This window comes from Electrona antarctica (assembly GCF_951216825.1).
Source record: "Electrona antarctica genome assembly, chromosome: 2".
In the NCBI taxonomy this organism is placed as follows: domain Eukaryota; kingdom Metazoa; phylum Chordata; class Actinopteri; order Myctophiformes; family Myctophidae; genus Electrona; species Electrona antarctica.
In genome coordinates, this window is record NC_136807.1 from 13,962,310 (window position 1) to 13,987,199 (window position 24,890).

Consider the following 24,890-nt stretch of genomic DNA (forward strand, 5'->3'; position numbering starts at 1 on the left):
ATCAACTCAATCTGAGCTCAATTCCAATGCAAATACTTTTTTCGATCAGCGCTAGGCCGGGGACCTGGAGGGAATATAACCGATGACGTCACACACAAAAACAAAAAAAGTGTCCTTGAGCAAGACGCTGAACCCCTAATTTCTCCCGATGTGCAGGTTGGTGTCTTGCATGATTTCCTCCGACATTACATCGGTGTATTAATGAGTCACTGTGTCCATGCATGTAAAGTGCTTTGGATAAAAGCGCTATATAAATTTACTTTTACTCAAGTCAATTTTGAATTCCAGACTTTTAGGCCTACCAGTATTGATACTTCACTTGAGTATAAAGAATGCAAATAAAATAGTAGCCTACTAGTAGCCTATTTTTTCCACCACTAGCACGTCTCACGACTGCCAAATTACATCTGGAGGGCAAACAATATAAGAAGAAGAAAAACAAAAAACAACAACGATGCGGTTTTTTTTGGGGAGGGGGGTCTGTTGGTGGTCCATTTATTGTCTTAAAAAAATCTCCCTCTCTCTTCTTCCGTTCCAGTGAAGGCGGGACCAGGGCGGGACACACAACTCCGCCCCCTCCTCCTCTCTCCACTTCTTGTAGATATGGCGGGGCGGGGCTCTCCACCGGGGGGCGGGACCATTAAAAAAACCTCCTGCAGCCTGGCGCCCTTTTTTTCCTCCCTTTATCTGCAACAAGAAAAGAATAGAAACTACACGTGCTGTGTTTACACGACGAACGAGACAGAGGCTTTTCATTCAGAGGAGAAGGTAAAATAAATATATATAACATTATTATTTCTTTTTTTTAAATATATTTTTTAAGTGAAATGTGCGTGTCTTTTTAAATCTGTATGTTTAAAGGGGCGGCTGCGAGTGTGCGCGCGCGCGTGTATATGTATGCGTGTGTGTGTGTGTGTGTGTGTGTGTGTGTGTGTGTGTGCGTGTGTGCGTGCGTGCGCGTGTTTAACATTCACATACTAGTGTGTAATCAAAAGGGAGACACTTTTAATAATATATACATTTTATTATAACAATTATTTTTTAACTCTAATGCGTGTGAATGTGTGGCTTTAAAAGGTGCGTGCACATTTAAAGGGGCGTGTTGCTGTGTTCGTGTTACATTCACACACTCACTAGTCACAGTAGTTAAAGAGGAGAGACTAATAAATATATATTTTATTATAACTATTATATATTTGCATTATTATTTAACTAAAACGAGTGTGAATGTGTGTCATGCTTAAAGGTCGGGTTGTTGCTGTGTTACATTCACGCTGGTGCGAGACTTTTTATATATAAATATATATAGGCCTATATTTTATTATAATTATTATGATGTTTTGACTGAAATGTATTTGTGTTATTTAAAGGTGCACTGCGTGTACATTTAAATGGGCGGTTTTTGTTACATTCAATTTCACACAGCAGTGTGTAGGCTAGTTGTGGAGGAGAGACTTTTCAAACCGGGCAGAACCGGAGGGTCAAACACAGTGTTGCCATGTCCGCTTATTATAAGCGACTTTGAGCTTGTTTTATACCCCCCTGTTTAGTTGCTTGTAAATTGGCTTGTTGTTTCCCAATGTTGTTTAAATCAGTGTGTCAATGTCAAGTCAATGAGACAATGAGAGCCTCCTAAAAAAACAAAAAAAATCTGCGGACCCCCATCTGAAAACATTGCATGCCAGGGACTCTCATATAAGATTTGGGTTGTTAAAAATGTTTAAAAAGATATTCCACATTTTTTACAAATAATAATAATAATATTTATATATATAATAATATCTTCCTGGACTTTAAAGTAGCAGCTTTCCAGAATGGAAACAAGACCGCAATGACTTTTTCGGTGATGCCATTGGACGTGTGTTTGACTGTACCCTGTACTGATTACATTTCTGCCAATAAAGTATTCAATCAATCAAAGCTGTAAGCTTGTAGCTCTGCTATTTCCAAAAAGCTTATTTTGGGGGGGCTTATGGTTTCATATACCCGGTTGCTTGTTTCTCTCACGCGCCATCTGGCAACACTGGGGTACTCAAACAACGAACCACCAACAGCATTACTATTTTATCATCATTATATTTCCGTCGTGTTTCCTTGCCTGCCTTCTCCTCGCTTGGTAGAAGCTTCTAATCTTTCGGTGGGGTGGCGGAGATTATTAAAACAAGAAGGTAAGATTTAAAACATTAATAAAACACGTACAGGATAATTATAAAACGTGTTTTTGTTGCTTTTTTAAGAAGGAATGAAAATGGGGAAAATCCACACGGTTAAAAGGCGGGCGGCTGCGAGCGGCGCTCGAGCTCCACAAGGTATTTAATGTAGGCTAATTTAATCTCGGGGTTTTCTTTAATCGTGTGTTATAAATTATATATTTTTTTTAGTCTGTTCTTGCACGTTTCTAACTGCGTTTTCGCCTCGCCAGGCTTAACGTCGACCGCAAACTACGGCGATTTATGTGGTTTTAGAGTAGACGTTTAAATGGAGTGATTTAAAGGCTTGTTTGTGTCTCAGGAGGAGGACGCCGCCATGGAGCACACGACGCTCGATGCGCCCGCTCGTCACGGCGGAACTTCGACCCTTTTTGTTTGCACTTCCATTTACTACCCGTACAGCTACACAAACGTTCATATTTCAAATGTGAAGTGCTTAACCCCAGGGCCACGGGTGTTCCGTAAGTCCTCGGGTGGTTATAAGTACCCGTATCTTCCGTATTCAATTAAAACAAGCATTTTAATTCGATCGGTGGCCTATTTCCTCATAAAGTTACAATGTATTAAGAGTGCAGTACATGTTCCCGGTCGATAAGGGGCGCCTAGTTAGTTGAAAGCATAATGGCGAACCAAACTGATAAAATAAATAATGACCACAGATTCAAATGCTCTGTTTTTTTTATCGGACAATGCTGCAAAAACGGGTACTTGTACCCGCCAGGGGAGCATCATCAGTGGCCTTTGGGATAAGCACTTTATATTTGAAATGTGAACGTTTATGCGGATGTACGGGGTTGTTGAATGGAACGCAGTGCAAGAAAAAAAGCCCAGGTTGAAGCTCCGCCATGACAGTCAGTCGGTCATGTTTCGTGTGTGTGTTATATTGTGGCTTCCATGGCGGATCGAGCTGTAGCAGGGGGGAGGCAGATCTATAAGCTCGTGTGAGCTTGTAGATCTGCCCTTTCCCCCGGTTTTCTAGCAGACACACGCACGCACACAGCAGAGTCATTGTAATGTGTTTTAATGCACGCACCCTGCAATGCATGCTCTCACTGCTTGCAGTGTGCGCGCGTGCAGCCACGGTCCACAACGACTGATTTTTATTCCCGGATTATTTTTATTCTATTTTATTAAAGCTTACATTTGAGAATCGAACCACGTACTTGGCCACACAAATATAACCTTCCACGCAGTGCATATATTATTATAAACTTGGATATGTTGTAGATTTTTGTTTGCTGCGATTATATATATATTTTTTGTAGCTTAGTTCTGTTAGTTTAGTTTTAGACCCGGGGCTGGGGGGGTAAAAATATGTGCCGCGTTTTGTGGGGGTCGCAGACTCGCAGGGCCTACCTACAGCATGCTAACATACTAATGCTAAACTAGTACAATACAATGCTACGATGCTAACGCCAATGCTAAACTACTAGTACAATGCACAGCACACTGCTGCTGCTAGGTAGTGCAGACTCTGTGGTGGTTTCTCGTCCATTAGTGGGGTCCTAGGCTGGGGAGTGGGACCTTGATGTATGGGGGGGGGGGGGGGGGGGGGTCTGGGCCGGGTACCCCAGGGGGCCTTGGTGGATGAGATTGGGGGAGACTGCTTCTGCTATTGTGCATGAATGCATGCATCCTCAGTGGTGTAACCATGTACATTTACTCTCAAGTACTGTACTTGAGTACAATTTTGAGGTATTACTGGAGTAGTTCCAGTTTTCAGTAGGCTACTTGTACTTCTACTCCACTACATCTCCAGAGGGAAATAGCCACTCCACTAGAATTATTTGAAAAGTTTAGTTACTTTGTAGATTTCGGTTATTAGAAAGCATACATTAAGCACTTCAGCCCTGTGTACATCTTGGCCATTTGAAAATGGCAGATCCACAAGCTGACAGTGCGTCACAGCATGACACATTGTGTTTGTAAATCCTGCGAATTTCAAAATATTATGAATACATTTCAGTAATTTTTACTTTTGGTACTTTTAAGTACAATTGGCCTGTATTTTACTTGTGACAGAGTATTTCTACATTGCAGTATTGATATATTTTACTTAAGTATAGAATGACCTCTGGTTATCCGGCAACGAGCCGGTTGAGCTCCTCTTGGACCTGTTCCTAATAATAATAATAATCTTTTGTCCCGAAGGATATTCGTCTTCAGTCAAAAGCAACACAGAGCACATAACACCAAGACAATACAAAAACATGAACATGATCCTTATCTTTTAACTAGACTAGTTTAATGGAGTTTATTTTAGCACAGTGGTTTTCAACCTTTTTCATATGAAGGACAGTCCAATATTCAACATTTTGAGCCACGGACCACCATTTGATGAGATTTACCCTCTCCGACTCGAGACTTGGAATACGCTTTGTTGTTGGATAAGATTCTGTCCACAATTCCATGCTGTATTTATGTTGGTACCATTAGGAGAGATGACGGGCAAATGTTGATCAAAATACCAATTCTTCTACATTATCTAATTGTGTAATCTTCTTGTAAATTAAGTAATGCAGATGTGTAACATTTATTTAACTCTTGAGAGTGGTCCCCATTCCCCAAGGACCACTGGTTGAGAACTACTGATGAGACTTAAACAGTAGCCCAGGAGGTCTTCAAACTTTGTTTTCAGACATTCAACCACTCACGAAAGCCTCAATACTTCTTGGCACGGTCGTACTTGGTCTGCTCTTTCCCCCCCTGTAAACCAAAACCTCTTTGCCAAAAATAGCCAATCTACAAGGAAGCTCAACGACTCGTGAGCTTGTAGATCGTCTACTTTCGGCTAGTCACCCCCCCCCCCCCAAGAACAGGGATGCGAGGGTTCACGTGGTTATGTAAAAAATTAAGTTCCTATCACACACACACACACACGGTAGTAGTGGAACTATTTCACGGATTATACTGAGGTGAACCCAGCTACCGTGTGTGTGTGTGTGTGTGTGTGTGTGTGTGTGTGTGTGTGTGTGTGTGTGTGTGTGTGTGTGTGTGTGTCCTTGTGTGCCGTCCCATGCTGTGCTGTTCGTGTCTGATATGATGAAATTATGATATTTTTTTTAAATGTTTTTTCAGATCGAACATAGAGAGAGAACATGAGTGGAAAGGGGGCAGCAGAAGGAGAGGAGAAGAGGGGCCGTGGTAGACCCCGCAAGAACCCAGAGGAAAAGGCTGAAGTAGTAAGTGTCCATGTTCAATTCATGTTACTATATTTACGGCCTTTAAATAGATATAGTATTAATGTCCTATATTCAGTAATTTATGTGCTTTAAACATATTGCATTAATACTCATTTGTTTAAGTGCTTTAAATGCCCTTAGATGTACTATAATTGTCCATATGTTTATGGGCGTTTAATAGAGATATGGTTACCAACTTTAGCTGTGGACCACCTGGAACCTCCTCAAGGACAACTGGTGGTCCCAGGACAACCGCTGAGTAAAATGATTGTTGGTTCTGTTCACCAAACCATTTCTGTTTAACCCATTTTGGGCGGGAATCCCTTTTGGTGTTTTAACTAAGCATTATGTTATACTTAAGCTATTGAAAAATAGCAGATCTACAAGCTCATAGCGCACCACCGAGTGGCGCGCTATGAGCTTGTAGGTCTGCTATTTTTGAAAAATCGTAAAAATGCGGGACAAATCTTTGAATATATATATATATTCTTTCAGAAGACGTCAGGCCGAAAATATTACTTACAGCGGCAACACAGTAGACAGGAAAAACATGGGACGGATACAGGTTATAGGACTGAGTAGACCAGGGGTGGGCAACTTTTAACCATTGAGAGGGCCACTATAGTTCCACACTCATCCAGAGGGCCACTATAGTTCCACACTCATCCAGAGGGCCACTATAGCTCCACACTCATCCAGAGGGCCACTATAGCTCCACGCTCATCCAGAGGGCCACTATAGTTCCACACTCATCCAGAGGGCCACTATAGTTCCACACTCATCCAGAGGGCCACTATAGTTCCACACTCATCCAGAGGGCCACTATAGTTCCACACTCATCCAGAGGGCCACTATAGTTCCACACTCATCTAGAGGGCCACTATAGTTCCACACTCATCCAGTTTGTTGCATTTTGAGCTTGTAGATCTGCTATTTTTTAATTGGAATCCTGAAATGTAACAAATCATATTTAATTTCAAATGCATTTAGTTATGGGTTACTTATGTTAACTTTATGAAATGAAATGCAAATGCATTGGACATAAAAAAGATACATTTTGAATACTAGTCATGCAGCTACTAATCTAGACTGAAGTAATTAAAGTGGGTCATGTTTGCATGTTTGGAATTGTAACCGCTCAAACACTATGTCAATTAGTGAGGCTGGGGGCCGCATGTGGCCGCTAGTTGCCCATGCATGGAGTAGACCGGGGGTTCTCAACCTGTGAGAACCCCTGGTGGGTCGTCAAGCTATTTTGGGGTCCCCAGATTATTTTTTTTTAAAAATCTGGTTTCAGTGTTTATTTATAATTAATTTTCTCTAGCGGTCAATTTGTATTTGCCGGGCTTAAAGTTCTCCATCCTGGGGATGGATTTCCGTCCTGAGGATTTATAGGAACCATTTATGAGATCAGTGTAGAAGATGCGCAGAAACATATTAATGGGGGTGGGGGGTATGTGTACAGTGTAGAGATGGCCGCGGTGTGAATTAGGGATGTCGGTAACGGATAATTTCCCATCCGGTTAGCCGACAGGATTAACCGGGTAATTTCTTTTTGTCTACCCCAAATGTAATATGCATGTGGCTACATAATTAAAGTTGGTAGACGAAATGGTATACATTTATTTATGCTCTTCTTAAAAAGACAAACAAAAAAGCAACATTTAACAATATAAATAAATTGTTGTAGGCTTAATCATCAATAAACAACGCATCGCATCTGCATGCATGCATCTGCGCGTCTACTGTACAGAGGTCCGCCGGTTCTAGTCCAAAACATAAATAAGTCCAGTCCAGATCTGAGCAGCTTATATCTATAAAGCCACTGGACGCATGGGCTAAGCCTTTTTTTATTATTAACACTTTGATTGCTGCAAGATCTCAACAGGCCTATTTGGATGTTGCTGCCGTTTAACATTGCACAAAGGCCTTGTTCGGGGGCCCACAGTAAAATGTTCTCTTATAGCGAGAATCACACGCCTACATCAAAAGAAAGCTGAACTTGTCCACTTCAATTAAAAAAATACATTTTGATTTTACCATGTTCCATTCTGGAGATATTGACCTTTTTGCAACACCTGCATTTGCCTGGAAGTGGTTATCTTGAACAGCGAGCAGAGTTATGGATGGTTTAAAGTCAGAGACATTGACAGGCAGATATAAAATTGAACCCAATAAATATCCTATACATCCTATACACCGAATGAAAGCCCTGAATGTGTACTTTTACGAGGAAAACAGTAAACATTGATCCCATCTACAGTTAGACAGTAATTGGTTATTGAATGCAGCTTGTGCCCACCAGATAACTTCAGAGAAGACATGGACGTGAACTCCTCAATATTCACAAAATAAGGCCTATAGCGACATATAAATACTATATACCGTATGAAACAGAAGACTCTCTGCTTTCATAAGGAAAAAAATTGTACTGTAATAATAAAAAAATCACACCCCTGTGAAGTGAGCAGTGCAACTCTACTTCTCTACTTATTCACTACAGCTCGCTATATACGGACTGAGGCAGAAAGTCATGTAAACCTTTTATTTACAGTTTGGTCTGTAAACTTCTACTGTAATAATAAAAATCACACCCCTGTGAAGTGAGCGTTGCAACTGTTCTGTACTTATTCACTACAGCTCGCTATATACGGACTGAGACAGAAAGTCATGTAAACCTTTTATTTACAGTTTGGTCTGTAAACTTCTACTGTAATAATAAAAATCACACCCCTGTGAAGTGAGCGGTGCAACTGTTCTTTATAGTTGCGCGGTGCAACTGTAGAGAACAGTTGCACCGCTCACTTCACAGGGGTGTGATTTTTATTATTACAGTAGAAGTTTACAGACCAAACTGTAAATAAAAGGTTTACATGACTTTCTGTCTCAGTCCGTATATAGCGAGCTGTAGTGAATAAGTACAGAACAGTTGCAACGCTCACTTCACAGGGGTGTGATTTTTATTATTACAGTAGAAGTTTACAGACCAAACTGTAAATAAAAGGTTTACATGACTTTCTGCCTCAGTCCGTATATAGCGAGCTGTAGTGAATAAGTAGAGAAGTAGAGTTGCACTGCTCACTTCACAGGGGTGTGATTTTTTTATTATTACAGTACAATTTTTTTCCTTATGAAAGCAGAGAGTCTTCTGTTTCATACGGTATATAGTATTTATATGTCGCTATAGGCCTTATTTTGTGAATATTGAGTTCGGGTCCATGTCTTCTCTGCAGTTATATCTGGTGGGCGCAATGTGCATCCACCCAGTATCCAATTTATGACAAACTGTACATGGGATCAATGTTTTCTCTTTTCCTCGTAAAAGTACACATTCAGGGCTTTCATTCGATGTATAGGATGTATAGCATATTTATTGTGTTTATTGTTATATCTGCCTGTCAATGTCTGACTATAAACCTTCATAACTATGCTTTCTTTTTGATGATGATTGCCGCCTCGCCTAATCACTGCTTTCATTGTTTTGATCGCAGTAACATTGGGGGGGGGGGTCATGGGCACATTGGGCAGCAAAAGTCTTGATCCGTACGGCTATAAAAAGTCCCATTCCACCGTTCGGTTCAGAACTATAGTATAACGGCGAGACGCGTTGTCATCAGCTGATTTTGTTTTTCAAGCTAGTGTAGGGGAACATGCCTGGGCATGCTAGCCTGGTACGGCCAGACTCATAGCGAGGGTTCACTGATGTTTCCTCCGGGGAAGAATCTTCAGTGAATCCCCGCTATGAGGCTGGCCAAGCCAGGCTATGGGCATGCAGCTTGGGGGCGATGGAGGGGGGAAAAAGCGTCACCCGGCTGTGATGTCGACGAGAAGGAAAAAATGACTTCCACAGATGACAACACCACGGTTTAGGTCGCGGAAAAGTTCGTTATACATTACACCCGGGTCGATTACGTCCCCGACGCGTTCATTGCGGTCTTATCACTACAATTATAATGAATAAAAAAGCGTTACAATCACACGTCTGAGCGATCTCCGATTATGACGGCTCTGCATGGCGATACGTGATCCACCAACGGAACACTGTCTTGTCGTGGCGGCCCCTCGATACTGTGGCTAGTTCGTAGTATTGTAGGCTCGGGGATCGTTTGGTCGCTACAGTATGAAGAAGGAAACATGCATCTGTCCATGTGTGTTGCAGATGTTATGCATTGCAATGCCGATCTGGTGCATATGTGTTTAGGCAATAGGCAGCGTTCCGTTCAGCGTTCAACTGGCTTCTACACGTAAAGCGGCCAGCCCTCCTGTTTTCAGGAGGGGAGGGGTTTTTTTTTTTTTTTTTTTTTTTTCTGATCACGTGAGCGGGAGTAAGCAGCAATGATAGGGCGATGGTTCTTCATTGTCCGGGTGGGTAAAAAGATGAATGAAAGTATTCTATAAAAAAGTGATTGAAACGTATTGATACGTGATCCGCACCCGACGTTTGATTAATTGATAACGTATTGATACGCGATCCGCGTTGGGAGTGTTAAGGAAGATCAGCATGCATGTCACCGTGTTCTGTTTGTTGACTTTTCGCTGACGAGAAAACCCTCAAACATCGATAGCACATGGCTAACTTGATAGCCGGGAGGAGGAGGAAGAGGATGAAGCGGCGGCGGCTGTAAACGTTCTCCCTCCAGGCCATTAATGGATTTAATAATGTAGGTATCTGCATTGATACGGTCGACATGTTGTGTTAATCTCGTCTCGCTGTCACTCGCTTAAGTTTTGACTACCGCAAAGCTACCGTTGTAGCCAACTAGCCATTTGAAGTACAACAGAGAACTTTGGGACAACGACATTGCGGGGGTAGAAAACAGCGCCCGAGCGCTGCTGTTCATGCAGCCTGGAGTGTGACAAGCTGGCCGGCGCAAATAACAGCAATTTTAGGCATGTGTGCAACATGACAACTGTTTTAAAGTATTGTACAGTGACAACTACAGTCTCTGTAATGTTTATGTTGTACTATTACTAAAAACGATCTAAAATAAAAGGGATTTAAGATCAGAACACGCATTTATTATTATGCAAATTAACCGTAAAGCTGATAAGCATACCCGGATATTTCTTAACGGTCGGCTAACCCTAATCTGTAGGGGGCAAGAAAGTGCCAATCCGATCCTCATAATAATATTTTTTTCTGTGGCTCCGCAACTTAATTAATAGAGGGTATGCGCGTGACATCATCAAACCCAGAAGTTACGCAGGAATGCCTACTGAGTGGCAAAAAACGACTTTCTGGCCTTGACAGCCCATGCATCCAAACAGAAAAGTCCTATCTGATTGCATTTAACAATGTTCAACTCACTTTGCATGTTGCTTTGCCACTCGATGTGCCATTCACTTTAAGCATGCGCATACCCTCTATAACGAGCAAACGCTTGTGCGCTCGTCAACTCCTCTAGTTGCATGCACGCTGCTCAGGGCTCAATCACCATGCACGACAAGCAGCCCCGCCTCAGACTGCCCTGTTCTAGCAGTGATTGTTAGGACCAACATTAGGACAAATCAAAGTTATCAAACGGCGAAAGTAGCTGATCTGCATGAGGAAACTTTTGTAGAGATCTTGTACAGCCTCCGTGGCGTTACGTTGAGTGGTAATGTTACAGCTACATGTCTTTGTGAAGTGGTAGCATTTCAATAGCACTTATGTCGTCGCGGTGAAGTAATGAATGATCGCGGCCGGATGTTTTCATTGTTTTGCACATGCAGGTTACATTTGACGTTGTTCTAATGTTAAATGCTGTGTATGCGGCTAGCTCTCGTCTGTGACTCATTGTACATGATTGTAGTGCTTTGAAAACACCGCTGTATGTCTGATTTGCGTTCAACTTCAGCTGCGGTTTCTCGCTTCACAACGCAGTAGCAGGAAGAAAACTGATCTACAAGCCCACACCACATTGCATCCGTGACATGTCTTGTAGCTCGGCAGAGGCGGGGCTACAGAAAATGCATGCTGAGCTCAGAGCTCTGGCTGAGAGAAGAACTCTTCTACAGTTTACAAACAGCCGACGGTGTGAAAATTAATTAAGCAATCAGTAGAATTTTGACTGGAAATATACCATAACATTTTATATAGAGCTACAAAACCTGTATAGGTAGGATCAATTTAAGTCTGTTAATGATGTACCATGCACGTTCACATTTCCATTACTTAAAGGAGAATTCCATACTAAAAGGCGTTCTTACCTTTCTTTGTAGTTGTTACGTCCCCACCAAAGAGGTCCAGGTGTTATTTTGTGCAAAAGCTCCTTATTAGCGATTTCCCCTAACATAAGCCCTAAATGAATTGCATTGAATTGAATGGGAATTGAATGGGGCTATTGAGCGATGGAAATAAGCTAATTTGCTTATTTCCATCGCTCAAAAATATATATATTTTTGTATATATCCTCTTCATAATGTAAATAATATCCCAAGCAGCACACTTTACTACTTATTTCGATGGAAATAAGCGAATTAGCACAACACCCCATAGCCCCATTCAATTCCCATTCAATGCAATTCATTGAGGGCTTATGGTAGGGGAAATAGCCAATAAGGAGTTTTTGCACAAAAAAACACCTGGACCTCTTTGGTGGGGACGTAACGACTACAAAGAAAGGTAAGAAAGGTAAAAAAGCATTCTAGCATGGAATTCTCCTTTAACACCACTTCAAATATTTTGTAACATTTTGGACAAATTAGCTGCTGTCATGCAGCAGCACCATGTGGCTGTAAAATCAAGCCCTACAGTAATAATTTCAAGATATCAGTATTTGAATTGATTGGCCAGACTAGCAATATAATACAACAGAACTTCAAAAGATGCTTCTATAAAATGAATTATGGAATGCTATGGCACACACATTCAGTAATGGCAACTTTGGGAAAGCACCATTTTACCACCCCAAAAACAGGTGGTAAAAAAAATAATATATATATATATATATATATATATATATATATATATATATATATATATATATATATATCGGCAGATATGACCCTGCATTTTGGATATAATTTCATAATCGTGCACCCCTAATATATATTAATTATAAAGTGATTTTGCATGAGTTAAGTTGAGGCACAAAAACAGCCACTTTAAACCAGGAAAGCATTTTAGATTAGGTTTTTGAACAGTGGTTCTCAAAAAAAGCTAGTGCAAGTGCCATGGGCATTCTTCTGGTAGGCGTGACATGTTTTGATCGGACGTTGGACGCCGCAGAGGAACTTTGATTATGATATGACCTCTGACCCTCGGTCCTATGAGTCAGACGGCAGCATTGAAGCTGTAACCCAAACTCATTCAACTAGTTGTAAACCCCCCTTCCCCCCTCTACTCTGAATGGACTGAGTAGGGGTGAGTCACCCAGCTAGCTGTCAGCAGCCCCCCCTTCCTCCCCCCTCTACTCTGAATGTACTGAGTTGGGGTGATTCACCCGGCTAGCTGTCAGCCAGCTTGTTAGGTCTTCAGGATTGAATTGCGTGGTCGGTTCGATTGCAGCTATGTTACTATGATCTGGAACGCAACCAGAGGCAGCTCTGCCATGACATCTACAGCCACGTGCACTGCAGCCACACCACACTTTTCATTGTACTCTTCCATGACATCTGCGTGCAGCCACCACACTTCATTGTCCTCTGCCATGACATCTGCGTGCAGCCACCACACTTTTCATTGTACTCTGCCATGACATCTGCGTGCAGCCACCACTTTTCATTGTACTCTGCCATGACATCTGTGTGCAGCCACCACACTTTTCATTGTACTCTTCCATGACATCTGCGTGCAGCCACCACTTTTCATTGTACTCTGCCATGACATCTGTGTGCAGCCACCACACTTTTCATTGTACTCTGCCATGACATCTGCGTGCAGCCACCACTTTTCATTGTACTCTGCCATGACATCTGCGTGCAGCCACCACACTTTTCATTGTCCTCTGCCATGACATCTGCGTGCAGCCACCACACTTTTCATTGTCCTCTGCCATGACATCTGCGTGCAGCCGCCACACTTTTCATTGTCCTAAATGGTAAATGGTGCATTTATATAGCGCCTTTATCCAAGGCGCTTTACATAGATTGTGCATTACATTCACCCATTCACACACACATTCATACACCGATTGTCGCGGAAGCCATGCAAGGTACCAACCAGCACATCGGGAGCAATTTGGGGTTCAGTGTCTTGCCCAAGGACACTTAGACATGTAGACAGGAGGAGCCGGGATTCGAACCGCCGACCCATGGATCATTGGACGACCTGCTCTACTTCTTGAGCCACAGTCGTCCTCTGCCATGACATCTGCGTGCAGCCACCACACTTTTCATTGTCCTCTGCCATGACATCTGCGTGCAGCCACCACACTTCATTGTCTCTGCCATGACATCTGCGTGCAGCCACCACACTTCATTGTCTCTGCCATGACATCTGCGTGCAGCCACCACACTTCATTGTCTCTGCCATGACATCTGCGTGCAGCCACCACACCATTTTCTCTGCCACCATGACATCTGCATTCAGCATTCAGACTGCATTCAGACTTTACATTGTCCCTACAGCAGGTGTATGTATGCTGTGCATACGATGTCGCATGAACATTGGTTTAGGTGCTATGGTTTCGGGGGTTCCCTAGACGACGGGAAGTGACAGTTTAAGGACTTTTCTTTAAGGATCTCAAAGTGTCCTTGAGTGGGTTCCAAATGGCCCCGTATGGGTGTGTAACTCTTTGAGTGTACACAAATGGAACTAAATTAACCCGTAAAGGGTATTTGTACACTCTTCAGAGTTATGGGGGTCCTTGAAATTACTACTGTACACTAAATGGAACAGAGCCTTAATTAGTATCGTCGGTAACACCTGTGAAGGAAGTCGGAAGTGGCCATTAATTAGAAACGTTTTCTTTCTTCCAAAATAGCGCGTGCGGCGTCTGCAAATTAAGAGCCTATTGGCCTGCATTTTTGGTAGTAGTGACAGTACTTTTACTTAAGTAAAAGAAGATGCAGTACTTATTCCACCGCTAGCTAGCCACCTGTCAGCCCTGAAGTAGCTGCATGGGTGTCTGTTGCACTGACCTTGGGATGGCACTCCCTCCCTCCTGTGTGCTGTGTATGATTTGGCACCATCTGAAAAGGTTTTGTGCCAGCGACCCCCAGAAGAGAATATTTGTGTTTTTAAACAAAACAAAAAAACAATTCTTGAACATTTTTCGCCATTAAAAAAAAAAGTCCTATCTGATTGCATTAAACGACATTAAATTCACTTTGCCACTCACTTTGCCATTCACTTTATGCATGCGCATACTAAGGTTGGGCGATATGCCAATTTCTTTCAATCGCCCATCGTCTGTCCAAAAACCGCCGATGGACGATATATTCGTGTCATAAAAGTAAAGTGAGAACAGCTCACTGCAGGTCGCAAAAAAGCCAGATCTACAAGCTCTCAAGGCACCGCGTCCTGACTGTTTTTGCAGCGCCGTTCGCTACGCGTTGAGAGCTTGTAGATCAGTCTGTTTTTGCAGCGCAGCCAGGGTAACAAAATAAGAAAAGTTACAGGTGGAGATGAAGTGAAGTTGGAACGGACAAGCAGCTGCAAGCCAAGCTAACATCACAACCACTGGCTGGTGACCGTGTTATTAGCCACAGCAACATGTAGCCTGCCCTAGTAACTTCTCCCCGGAGAAGTCTTGCCTCCCCGCACCGTCGGAGTAGCTACACGCTAAGCTAACGCTAAGCTAAGCGCTAAGCTAACGATCCCGAGCCTACACTAGCAGCCTGTTTTTTTATTTTTTCCCCTCTGACTTCACGGGTGGCGCATTGGGATTGTGATGAGACACGAGACAGCAGTGTGCATTCTGTTGTGACTGTATATTATTAAACTGCATGGGTCTGGACTCCGGAGCGTAAACATGTAGGCTACAGTACAGTAGCCTCCCTCGGCTCGGTCCCGGGTCCCAGCCTTTACTCTGGCTGCCAGAGTGATGCTGCGGAGTGCGGGGACTCTGGGACCATACCATTATAACGGGAGGAGCGGATTTCCACCCGGCCGCTGTTACTACTTTACTGGCCCAAACTGATTCACATGTTGCTCACACTTTACAGGTTAATTGGGCTAATATTTTGCAAAAGAAAAAATCGTCCCGAAAAATCGCCTAATAAATATATTAGGCGATTGGACTCGTACATTCGCGATTGACGATAGATTCGTATCGTCACCCAACCCTAGCGCATATAGGAAATCCACTGCTTGGTTAAAAACTATATCCCTTTTTAAAAAAAAATATATTTAACTGTACTTTTCTTTTGTTATTGACTGTTTTCTCCTTGTCTTCATTCTCCAGGAGCCCAGCGGTTCCCCGTCTCCGAAGAGGCCCAGAGGTCGGCCGAAGGGCTCCAAAAACAAGAGGCACGGAGCGGTGAAGGCCAAAGTATGTTTTTACCATCATACCCCCCTTACTTAAGTCTTGTTTTGTTTTACTCTCATGCCCCTTCCTTACCCCCTTACTTAACCTGTTTTTGAGCGGTGCCTCCGCTCCAATACGTGGCTATGTGTGTCGGTCTGTCTGCGTCTGTATGTCCGAGCACGGAAAGCTGCAACATAGTAACTCTCACTTCTCAACCGCTTTGGACGCGGGAAGGCTTGCCGGAACCGGGCCGCCCCCTGGTCGCGTTCCCGGGGCTCGCCGGAACGGGGCCTCATGCCCTTCCTTACCCCCTTCACTTGACCACATCAACACTGGCATCCCTAGTTTGGCCTTGTCAACACTGGCCTCCCTAGTTTGGCCATGTCAACACTGGCATCCCTAGTTTGGCCTTGTCAACACTGGCCTCCCTAGTTTGGCCTTGTCAACACTAGCCTCCCTAGTTTGGCCATGTCAACACTGGCATCCCTAGTTTGGCCTTGTCAACACTGACCTCCCTAGTTTGGCCTTGTCAACACTGACCTCCCTAGTTTGGCCATGTCAACACTGGCATCCCTAGTTTGGCCATGTCAACACTGGCATCCCTAGTTTGGCCATGTCAACACTGGCCTCCCTAGTTTGGCCTTGTCAACACTGGCCTCCCTAGTTTGGCCATGTCAACACTGGCATCCCTAGTTTGGCCATGTCAACACTGGCATCCCTAGTTTGGCCATGTCAACACTGGCATCCCTAGTTTGGCCATGTCTTCATAGGCAAAAGATGTGAAGGGGGGAAAAAAACATGCCTCCCGGTGTGAACCAGCCCCCCCTACCCCCCCCTCCACTCCAAACACACAGCCCTGGTTCTTCTCCTCTTGTCGTCGCCATAGCAACAGCTGATTTCTCCCCTCGCCCCAACCCTCTGTCTCCCATTCTGTCTCTCTCTCTCTGTTCATTTTGACAGCAAATTCCAATTTAGTCTCGAATAACACACCATTTAGTTTTAGTTCTATGTAGTCATCACAAATGGTTTAGTCTTCTTAGTCGACTAATTATCGATTTATTATTATTCTTTTAAGTCTTAGACAAAAACATCACACCTGTGAGGGGCGCTCTTATCATCGTACATCATCATACATCTCATTCCGGCCAATTAGAATTTGCGTCCTCACCTTGGTCTTCAATGTTTGAGTTACATAATGTTTGTGTTTACACAAACATTCAAAATTGTCCATTCATTGTCAATGACACTTTACAGTCAATGAAACTTTCAGTACATTGGCTTATACCCCACTACATCTCAGAGGCAAATGTTTACTCCACTACAACTATTATATGGAAACCTTAGTTTATAAGCAAATATTTTTAATATAAATATGATTGATCTCTGTTGGAGCTACTGGAGGCGAAATGGTACATAAAGCCTACAAATGGTCTCCTAAGTAAAGTAGGCGTGGTTTGCTTCTCCCCGACCTCCCCACCACCCTCCCTCTCCCAGGCTGACGACAACACTGAGCTTTATATGGCAAATGCAATGATTCCCATTTCCCAGATCTGCCCCATCAACTAGGAGTCTAAGACTGTCATGGAAAATATATTAAGCATTGGAACACACATTTTATTTCACTTTTAATGTCCAATAATGTCACGTTATAATATTAATCTCATATGGGGCCAGAGCCCTCTGTGTGTCGTCCGTCAGACTGCAGATGGATAGACGGACTCTTCCGGACTGGGATAAAGAGAGGTCGATAACGAAGTAGATTTTCTCCTGATTTGTCTCTCTTAAAAGAAGCCATTTTAGTATGAATATCTTGGAAATATTGTGTGCCTTGTGGTGATTGATGATTGGGTCCAGTATTTAGTTCAGTGACCATGGAGTTAAGGAATGGTTCATACGCTGTGTTCACGTTTACTCTCCCATTGGAAATTAATAGACTCCAAACTGCTTCCCGTCTCCTAATAATGTGTTTGCCCATTTCACACAGATATGGGAAGTAAACCAAAGTTCGTGACTCTTGCTAAATCTGTTATTAGTTACTTTGTGGATGTTGATGATTATTACAAAACGTACGTTGACCATGTTATGGCAGATCCACAAGCTCATGTTGTGTGCTTGTAGATCTGCTATTTTCAATATATATGTGTGTGTAGTGTGTGTGTGTGCGTGTGTGTATATATATGCATGTATATGTGTGTGCAAACAAGTACTTAATGTGAGTAGTTTTTCTGCCACTGCACTGCCAGCTGCCTCTGTCTGACCAGGTGTCCATGCAGAGAACTAGAGTGTCCTTCCAGATAATAGAGCCATGAACTCAATGCCCCCGTTTCTATCTGTCTGTGTCACTGGAGCCCTCTGCAGGCCGCAAGCTGCAAGAAGCAGAGTTTTTAGTTATTGACTCATGTTTTTTCTTTTTTAATATGGTTTATTAAGATGTTGGTTTACCTGTGATCTGTTTACCCGACTGTTTTTGTTTTATTCATTTGTGAAATTCTTGGTCTGTCTCTAACCGTGTCCATCTCCGTGTTTTCCAGAAAACGACGACGGCCTCAGCCGTCACAGCCAGCGGAAAACGCCGGGGACGACCCAAGAAGGAGGTACGCGATCCATGTTGATGATCCCACAATGCAATGCTTCCTTCAGGAGCCATGTTGTTGATGATGGTCCCATAATGCACTGCTTCATTCAGGAGCCATGTTGATGTTTGTATACATCAACATGGCTTATATTTCATACTAGAGTCTCACCACTTGTCTTAGACCGTCTACTCTAGACTTAGTAAAACGGACTCGAAATGCACTGTTCTTGGTGCGTTCTTACTGTGTCGGAGTGTGGAACGGGAAGGGATGGGGCGAGCACGCAGGTGGGCCCGGTTGAAAAAACAGGGCCCCCCCCCCGACGGCATGTTTTGGCGGGGAGGCATTCGGCCTCCCTTGGATTTCCCGCGCCGGGAAAACGGGTGGCTCGTAGCGGCTACGAGCTTGTAGATCTGCAAAAATCGTGAAAATGTTTTCAAATCTTTGGAATATATCCTTCTTTCACAACAAATGTTTTTAACTCAATTCTTTGCTTCTGGTTGGAAGGGGAGTGGCGGTCCCTGGAACAAAATATTTTCAGATGGGTCGGTGGCCAAATGCATATAATTGTGGGGCTCCTTGACATGAATAGGTTTGAGCACATAGAAACATGCTTTTTTCAGAAAACTGTCAGGATTCAGAAGACATTTTGTAGAATCAACCTCGGTTCTAAACGGCTTTAACAAACCAGCTGTTTGTTTCTGTTAGCAGGAAATGTAGTGTTGTATTAACCTCCTCCATAAGGCTGGACCGCATTAGACACACACAGTGACCCATAGTTACCCCGCTACCCTGGCCTCTGCTTTTATGAATGAGAGAGGGGGGGAGGGGGTTAGTGAGAGTTTGAGGAAACCCAACGGTGTTGCCATGTCTGCTTATTATAAGCAACTTTTGGCTTTTTCCACCCTGTAAAGTTGCTTGTAAATATTGATAGTTGAGGGTTGTGTTTTTGGGGGGGCTTATTTCTAAAGTGTAGTTGCACATTTTAGGATTCTAAAGTGTAATTTATTTTGGGCTTGTTTCTAAAGTGTAGTTGATTATTTTCAGTATTTCTTTTTTTATATATATATTTAGGGCTTTTTTGTCTTGTATGGATTATATTCCAAATTGTCTTCCAAGATTTTGTTTGAAAATGGCAGATCTACAAGCTCACATTGCACCGCATTGTGAGCCTGTAAGATCGTATATTTTCAAATATCCAATGCACGCAGGTTTATAAGGTTGTTTTCAGACACAGACCTAGTTGCTCGTTTTCTCTCTCGCAAAACCTGGCAACAGAGGATGCATCATGGCTGACTCACTTCACTGGCGTGAATCACTCCTCACTTATTACAGGATGGCTCACTACTCTGCCTGCTGCTGAATGGCGGGGGGTTCCCCTCCCCTGAATGAAGGGGTTAGATTTCAGTAGCAAACTTCATTTAGGATGCATTCTAATCATGTCTCCATGTTGATACAGTATATACTTGGCTCGGTGTTGAGATGTGGAGGAAGCATTGATGTTGGTAGTAGTGGTGGTGTGGTGAGTGAGTCAGTAGCATCTGGAATGGAACTGACCTCAAATGCTACCAGAGGCCTGCCTCGCATACACTATGTGCTGCACAGCTGTTGAGCTTGTACATCTGCTTTTTTCAGTGCTTGAGAGTAACTAAGTACTGTACTTAAGGTATATTCTACTTTACCAAGTATTGTCAATTTCCAATACTTTTACTTCAACTCCACTACATCTCGGTACCAAGTATTGTACTTTTACTCCGCTATAATTGTTTGACAACTTCAGTTACTAGTTACATTATAGATTTTGATTATTACATTTGGCTGGGGGGGCATATATTAACATATATATATATATATTTTTAATTTCCCATAGCCGGTGGTAGAGGAGAAGGCCTCCCAGGAGTCGTCTGAGGAGGCAGAGGGGGAAGAGGAGGAGGAGGAAGAGCAGTAGACAACGCCTACCTCACTGACATGCTGAATTCCTGTCACCTCTACAAGACTACATCTACCATCATGCAACAGCAGTTTGGTGCCACCTCTACAAAACTACTACCATCATGCAGCAGCAGCAACAACGGGGGCCGCCACAAATGAAAAGGAAGAAACAAAGCAAGAACGATGGACTCTGCTCAATAACAACAAACATGTTTCATCGAAGAATTGTATAATTCTTAAATGACAGGTAATAACAGGTTCTGTTCTCCATACATACATGTTTCATTTGCGTTACCATTTAGTCTTTTATACTGGACAAAAGGAAACAAACACACAACGCTCCTAAAACAAGGAGTCTGGACCTTATTTTTTTCTCTCTCTCTCAATCTGCTTGTTTTTTTCTCTTGTTCCCTAAAACAAGCTTGGTTTGTTTGTAGGATGGTTTGTAGGATTGTAATTTTCCCCCTCCTCTCTCTCTCTCTCTGCTTAACGTTACTTGATAATATTCCTTCGTTTTGAAATCGTAATAAAATAACCCATGTTTGGGACGGTAGGGGCATCACGCTGGACCTTCGTTTCTATCTCTCGCCGTCGTGTTATTTTTTACTGGACACTGGTGACATTTTACTTGGAATAACTTTTTTTTCTCCCGTGTGTGAAGTGGTTTGAATCTGTACCCCGTCAATGCGTTATTAAAATAATGGGTGGGGGAAGGAGAGCTGATATTTTCAGGATATCTTTTGGTAATGGGGATAAAAGGTTGTATCTGTTTTTTTTTTTTAATTATATATATATATATAGATAGAAACTTAAATAATATCCATGTGTCTAAAAACTAACTTCAATCTTTCAAGTCGTTTTTTCATCGCCGCCCCTCCCGTTCCCCCGCCTCCCCCCTGTAAACTTATTGGCTCTCTAGAGGAGGCGGTTCTCGAACCTTTTAGTTTAAAGGACCCCCCCGCCCTAACCCTGATGGCGTTCAAAATGAACCTGTAGTGTAGGGGTCCATTTGCGCCACTGCCTCCCCCTCCCTCAAGCGATTTGACGTTTCAGGTTCTGTAACTCGGAAAGTGTACAAATGGCCGTCCATTTCAATCAGCGGGTCCAATGCTCGATATGTCTGGTTGCACAGAAGGCAGCCTCCGTGTCTCACTCTCACGACTTTGAGATTCCATTTGTACACTTATATATATATTCCCCCCCCCCCCCCCCCCCCCCCCCCCCCCCCAAGTTTGAGAACCACGACGCAGTCATCCAGTGTGCTTTAAGCGAGCAACAGTGGCGCATCTTTTTTTCTTTTTCTTATGAGGGAAACATTGTCAACATTCACGGACGGCCTGGTTTAGGCTTGGTCTTACGGACGGCCGCGCACGGCGCCGATCGGATCCTACAAGCCCACACACAGCGGGTCGCGTCTGTGATGTGTTGTGGGCTGGTAGAGCGGCCATGTTTGGCACGCATGCCACCGTTGTGAATTCTAAAATGGCCAATGCTTTCCCAAAATGAATGGCTTATAGTATAAACCGGTCGGGGAGTATTAACTTTTTTTTAGGGCTTTATTCCTTCTGTGTCGTCACGTTAGCACCGCTAAACGAAATCCTTACCATTGCTTTTTCTTAACTGATCTCATAGAATGTTGTACGCTGTCTTCGCTCCAGGGGGGGAAAATGCTTTTCATTTTTAGTTTTTTTTTTTTTTAGTTTTTTGTGTCTGGGAACACTTCTTGGTCACAGTCCAATTACTGGGTTTATTTTTTTTTTTTTTAACGTTTTTTATTTTTTCCACAAACCTTAATAAAAATCGCTGCTACAACCTCAGTTAAAACAAAACCCGGAAAAACTGCAACAACCCGTCGGGGCCATTCACAGCACCTGGTTGAACCTTCATAATACCTCACACAACGAAATATCGCTTAAATGAAATATACTTTTACAATTATAGTTCCGTTTAAGAAGAAAAAAGTACAAAAAAAAGATGGAAAAAAAAAAACTGGTTTCTGTGCGTTGGATGTTTATAACCTCTGGTTAGGATTGTTTTTGTCTTGATTACGTACATGGTCTTTATTATACTACATAGTTCTGTGTGTTTTTCTGTTTAAGAAAAAAGAAAAAGAAAATGGCTGTAAAAGTGTGCGTGTGTGTGTTGCGTAAGAAGTGGTTTTCAAAGTGGGGTGTGGGGACTCGAGAGGGAATCCAAATGGACCTTGAGGTCCGAAACTATTGAGAGTGCACCAGTGGAACCAAATGGACCCGTAGTAGGTGTTACATTTGTTTCCACTTCCCAATGCAGATCTCCATTTTTTTTTACCCCTCGTTTGTGTACATGCACACACGCAGCTTTACAGATTTTTTCTATTTTAGTTTTAAAAATGTGTGAAGCAACGTCAGGGAAATGAACCTGTCAGCTTATGTTATACTGTTCGCTGACTGTGGTAGAAAATTAGCAGGTCGTGTTTTTATCCTTCAATAAAGAAATAAATCTTTTCTGGTGCACTGAAAAAAAATGTTGGTTTGGATTTTCATGGACAAATGTGTTTTCTTTATGTGACTTGACACTAGTGGGTGTTTTATTTTTTCCTTTTCCGTGTTTTTTTTTTTTTTTGGTCCATCAGTCAGTCATTGGCTCCGCCTTCCCCCTACGTTAACAAATTCAAACAATGGACTATTGATTTAATGGTGGTTTATTTTCATAATTGCGCGGCTATTTTAATGATATTGCGATGCCCTTTCTTTACACGAACCGCCCATCGTCGTCTCTCATGCGTTCATCCATAAAACTGTAAATTCAAGAATATGACGGGATCACTTCTTTTAATGTACACTGTCAAAAACATGTCAAATGTACAATGTCTATATTTCTATGGTGCCCTATGATGACAATTTGTATCCGGAAAATCGTCAATAAAGACAAGAATTTATTCTCTTTCTTGGTTTTTTTTGGACACATACTTTTGTTTTGTTATAGCCGTTTTAGTTTAGATTGAACTCTTCATCTACTCAAATAGCTTAATATTGTATCTGCTCAAATATCTCAGGGGAAACGAGGTGGTTGAACTTTCAATGGTTGCCGTCAGTCAGAAATCTTAGAGGTTTCCAGGTCCCCTTTTAGCCTGTGACCCAAAAATGTGATGTTATTTGGGCTGCCAGTTGCCCGTGTATGCACTAAAATTTACTCCAATCAAAGAGGGATCACAAGTTTGTTTTTAAACCAACCTGTGGTTTCCTACACAGTCAGGCTCATGGACTGCATCTCTCCATGCATTCCTGTTGGTAATGAGTCATAAAGGCACGGTTTTTAAGAACAGAATCATCAAGAGTCAGAATCATCCTGGTGCCAGGCCTTTAAAAACAGTACATATTTAATGTACTGAGTCATAAAATCATCCTGGTACCGTGCCTTAAGAACAGGACATATTTAACAGACTAGTCATTCATTCAAAGTTTTATCAACCGACAGTATTTTAAACCAGTGATCCTTGAGGGGTTTCCAGGTGGTCCCCAGCTAAATGATGGAGAGTTGGTAACCAAATGGACTCTTATAGATCTTGAACTCAACGAGTTAAATTATTGTTAAACCTCTGCACATTTACAAGAACCTAACAAGAACATTGACTCTAACGGGTCAATTTAGTTCCATTTTACATTCTCAAGAGTTACATTTTTGTTATACATTGGCATTACTTAAGTTAATTTACAAGAAGTCCACAATTTCAGAATGTAGAATTTGTATTTTGATCAACGTTTGCATGTTATCTCTCCTTATGGCACCAACGTCAATGGAGCATGGACATGTGGACATTCTTTAGTTTTGTGTCTGAAATGAAATCTCATCAGATGGCGGTCTGTGGCTCAAATGCAAAGTAGGCCTAAAAATACTGTAGGGCATTCATATGAAAAGGGTTGAAGACCACTGTTTAAATAAACCATTCAAAGCTTCAAACCCAACACTAGTATGTATATTTAAACCATTCACATCTTTGTAGAATGATGGTCATGACCGTTGTGCAGAGGCTGAGTCATGGTTTGTCATGCCTTTAATAAGCTTCCACATCCTTTGGGAATGTTTGGATATACTCGATGTACGCTACATGATGATGGAGTGACTCATTCTGATCTGTTTGCATTACTTGTACGTGATGGAGTGACTCAAACGGATGCAATTCCACCGGTGGGGGGTGGGGGGGGGGGGGGGGGGAATGAGAAAGAACCTTCAATTCCTCCTGCAACCAACCAACCAACCATTTACCCCTTTAACCCATTAAGACCTGTAGTGCAGCCGTAGCTTTTAACCACTTTAACTGTTATTTTAAACTTTAGCTGTTGAAAATTATCCGATATACAAGCTCATACTGCTATTTTTGAGAAATTGATATACAAGCTCAACGATCGATATACAATATCGTAATACAAGCTCAACAATCGATATACAAGCTCATCGATCGATATACAAGCTCATACTGCTATCTTTGAGAAATCGTGAAAATGTGGCGCAAATCTTTGAATATACATATATTATTTCACAGCGAAATCACTTGCTTCTGGGGGGTCCCTGGAACAGCATATTTCCAGATGGGGGCCGGAAGCCAAAAACAGATATTTGGGG

The 24,890-nt window shown here is 42.5% G+C and overlaps 1 protein-coding gene across 3 annotated transcripts; it reads left to right on the forward strand.

Moving 5' to 3' along the window:
* The first annotated feature begins 658 nt into the window (after positions 1 to 658).
* hmga1a (high mobility group AT-hook 1a) lies at positions 659 to 23,210 on the forward strand. 3 transcript variants are annotated; one of them, XM_079496091.1, is made up of 5 exons: positions 659 to 768; positions 5,289 to 5,392; positions 15,721 to 15,807; positions 18,315 to 18,377; positions 20,227 to 23,210. In XM_079496091.1, exons 2-5 carry the CDS (start codon positions 5,309 to 5,311, stop codon positions 20,302 to 20,304), a joined length of 312 nt encoding a protein of 103 aa, XP_079352217.1. In that variant the 5' UTR covers positions 659 to 768; positions 5,289 to 5,308; the 3' UTR covers positions 20,305 to 23,210. The 3 variants fall into 3 exon arrangements, with proteins under 3 accessions (XP_079352217.1, XP_079352215.1, XP_079352216.1); XM_079496089.1 differs by lacking the exon at positions 659 to 768 and adding an exon at positions 2,012 to 2,168; XM_079496090.1 differs by lacking the exon at positions 659 to 768 and adding an exon at positions 2,012 to 2,163 and having other exon boundaries at positions 5,287 to 5,392.
* The last annotated feature ends 1,680 nt before the right edge of the window (positions 23,211 to 24,890 follow it).

Excerpts from the sequence above, each read along its gene's own strand:
- hmga1a (XM_079496091.1), top strand. The coding sequence starts at position 5,309 with ATGAGTGGAAAGGGGGCAGCAGAAGGAGAGGAGAAGAGGGGCCGTGGT. Across the intron at positions 5,393-15,720 it reads CAGAGGAAAAGGCTGAAGTA|GAGCCCAGCGGTTCCCCGTC; the intron begins GTAAGTGTCCAT and ends TTCATTCTCCAG. Across the intron at positions 18,378-20,226 it reads GGGGACGACCCAAGAAGGAG|CCGGTGGTAGAGGAGAAGGC; the intron begins GTACGCGATCCA and ends AATTTCCCATAG.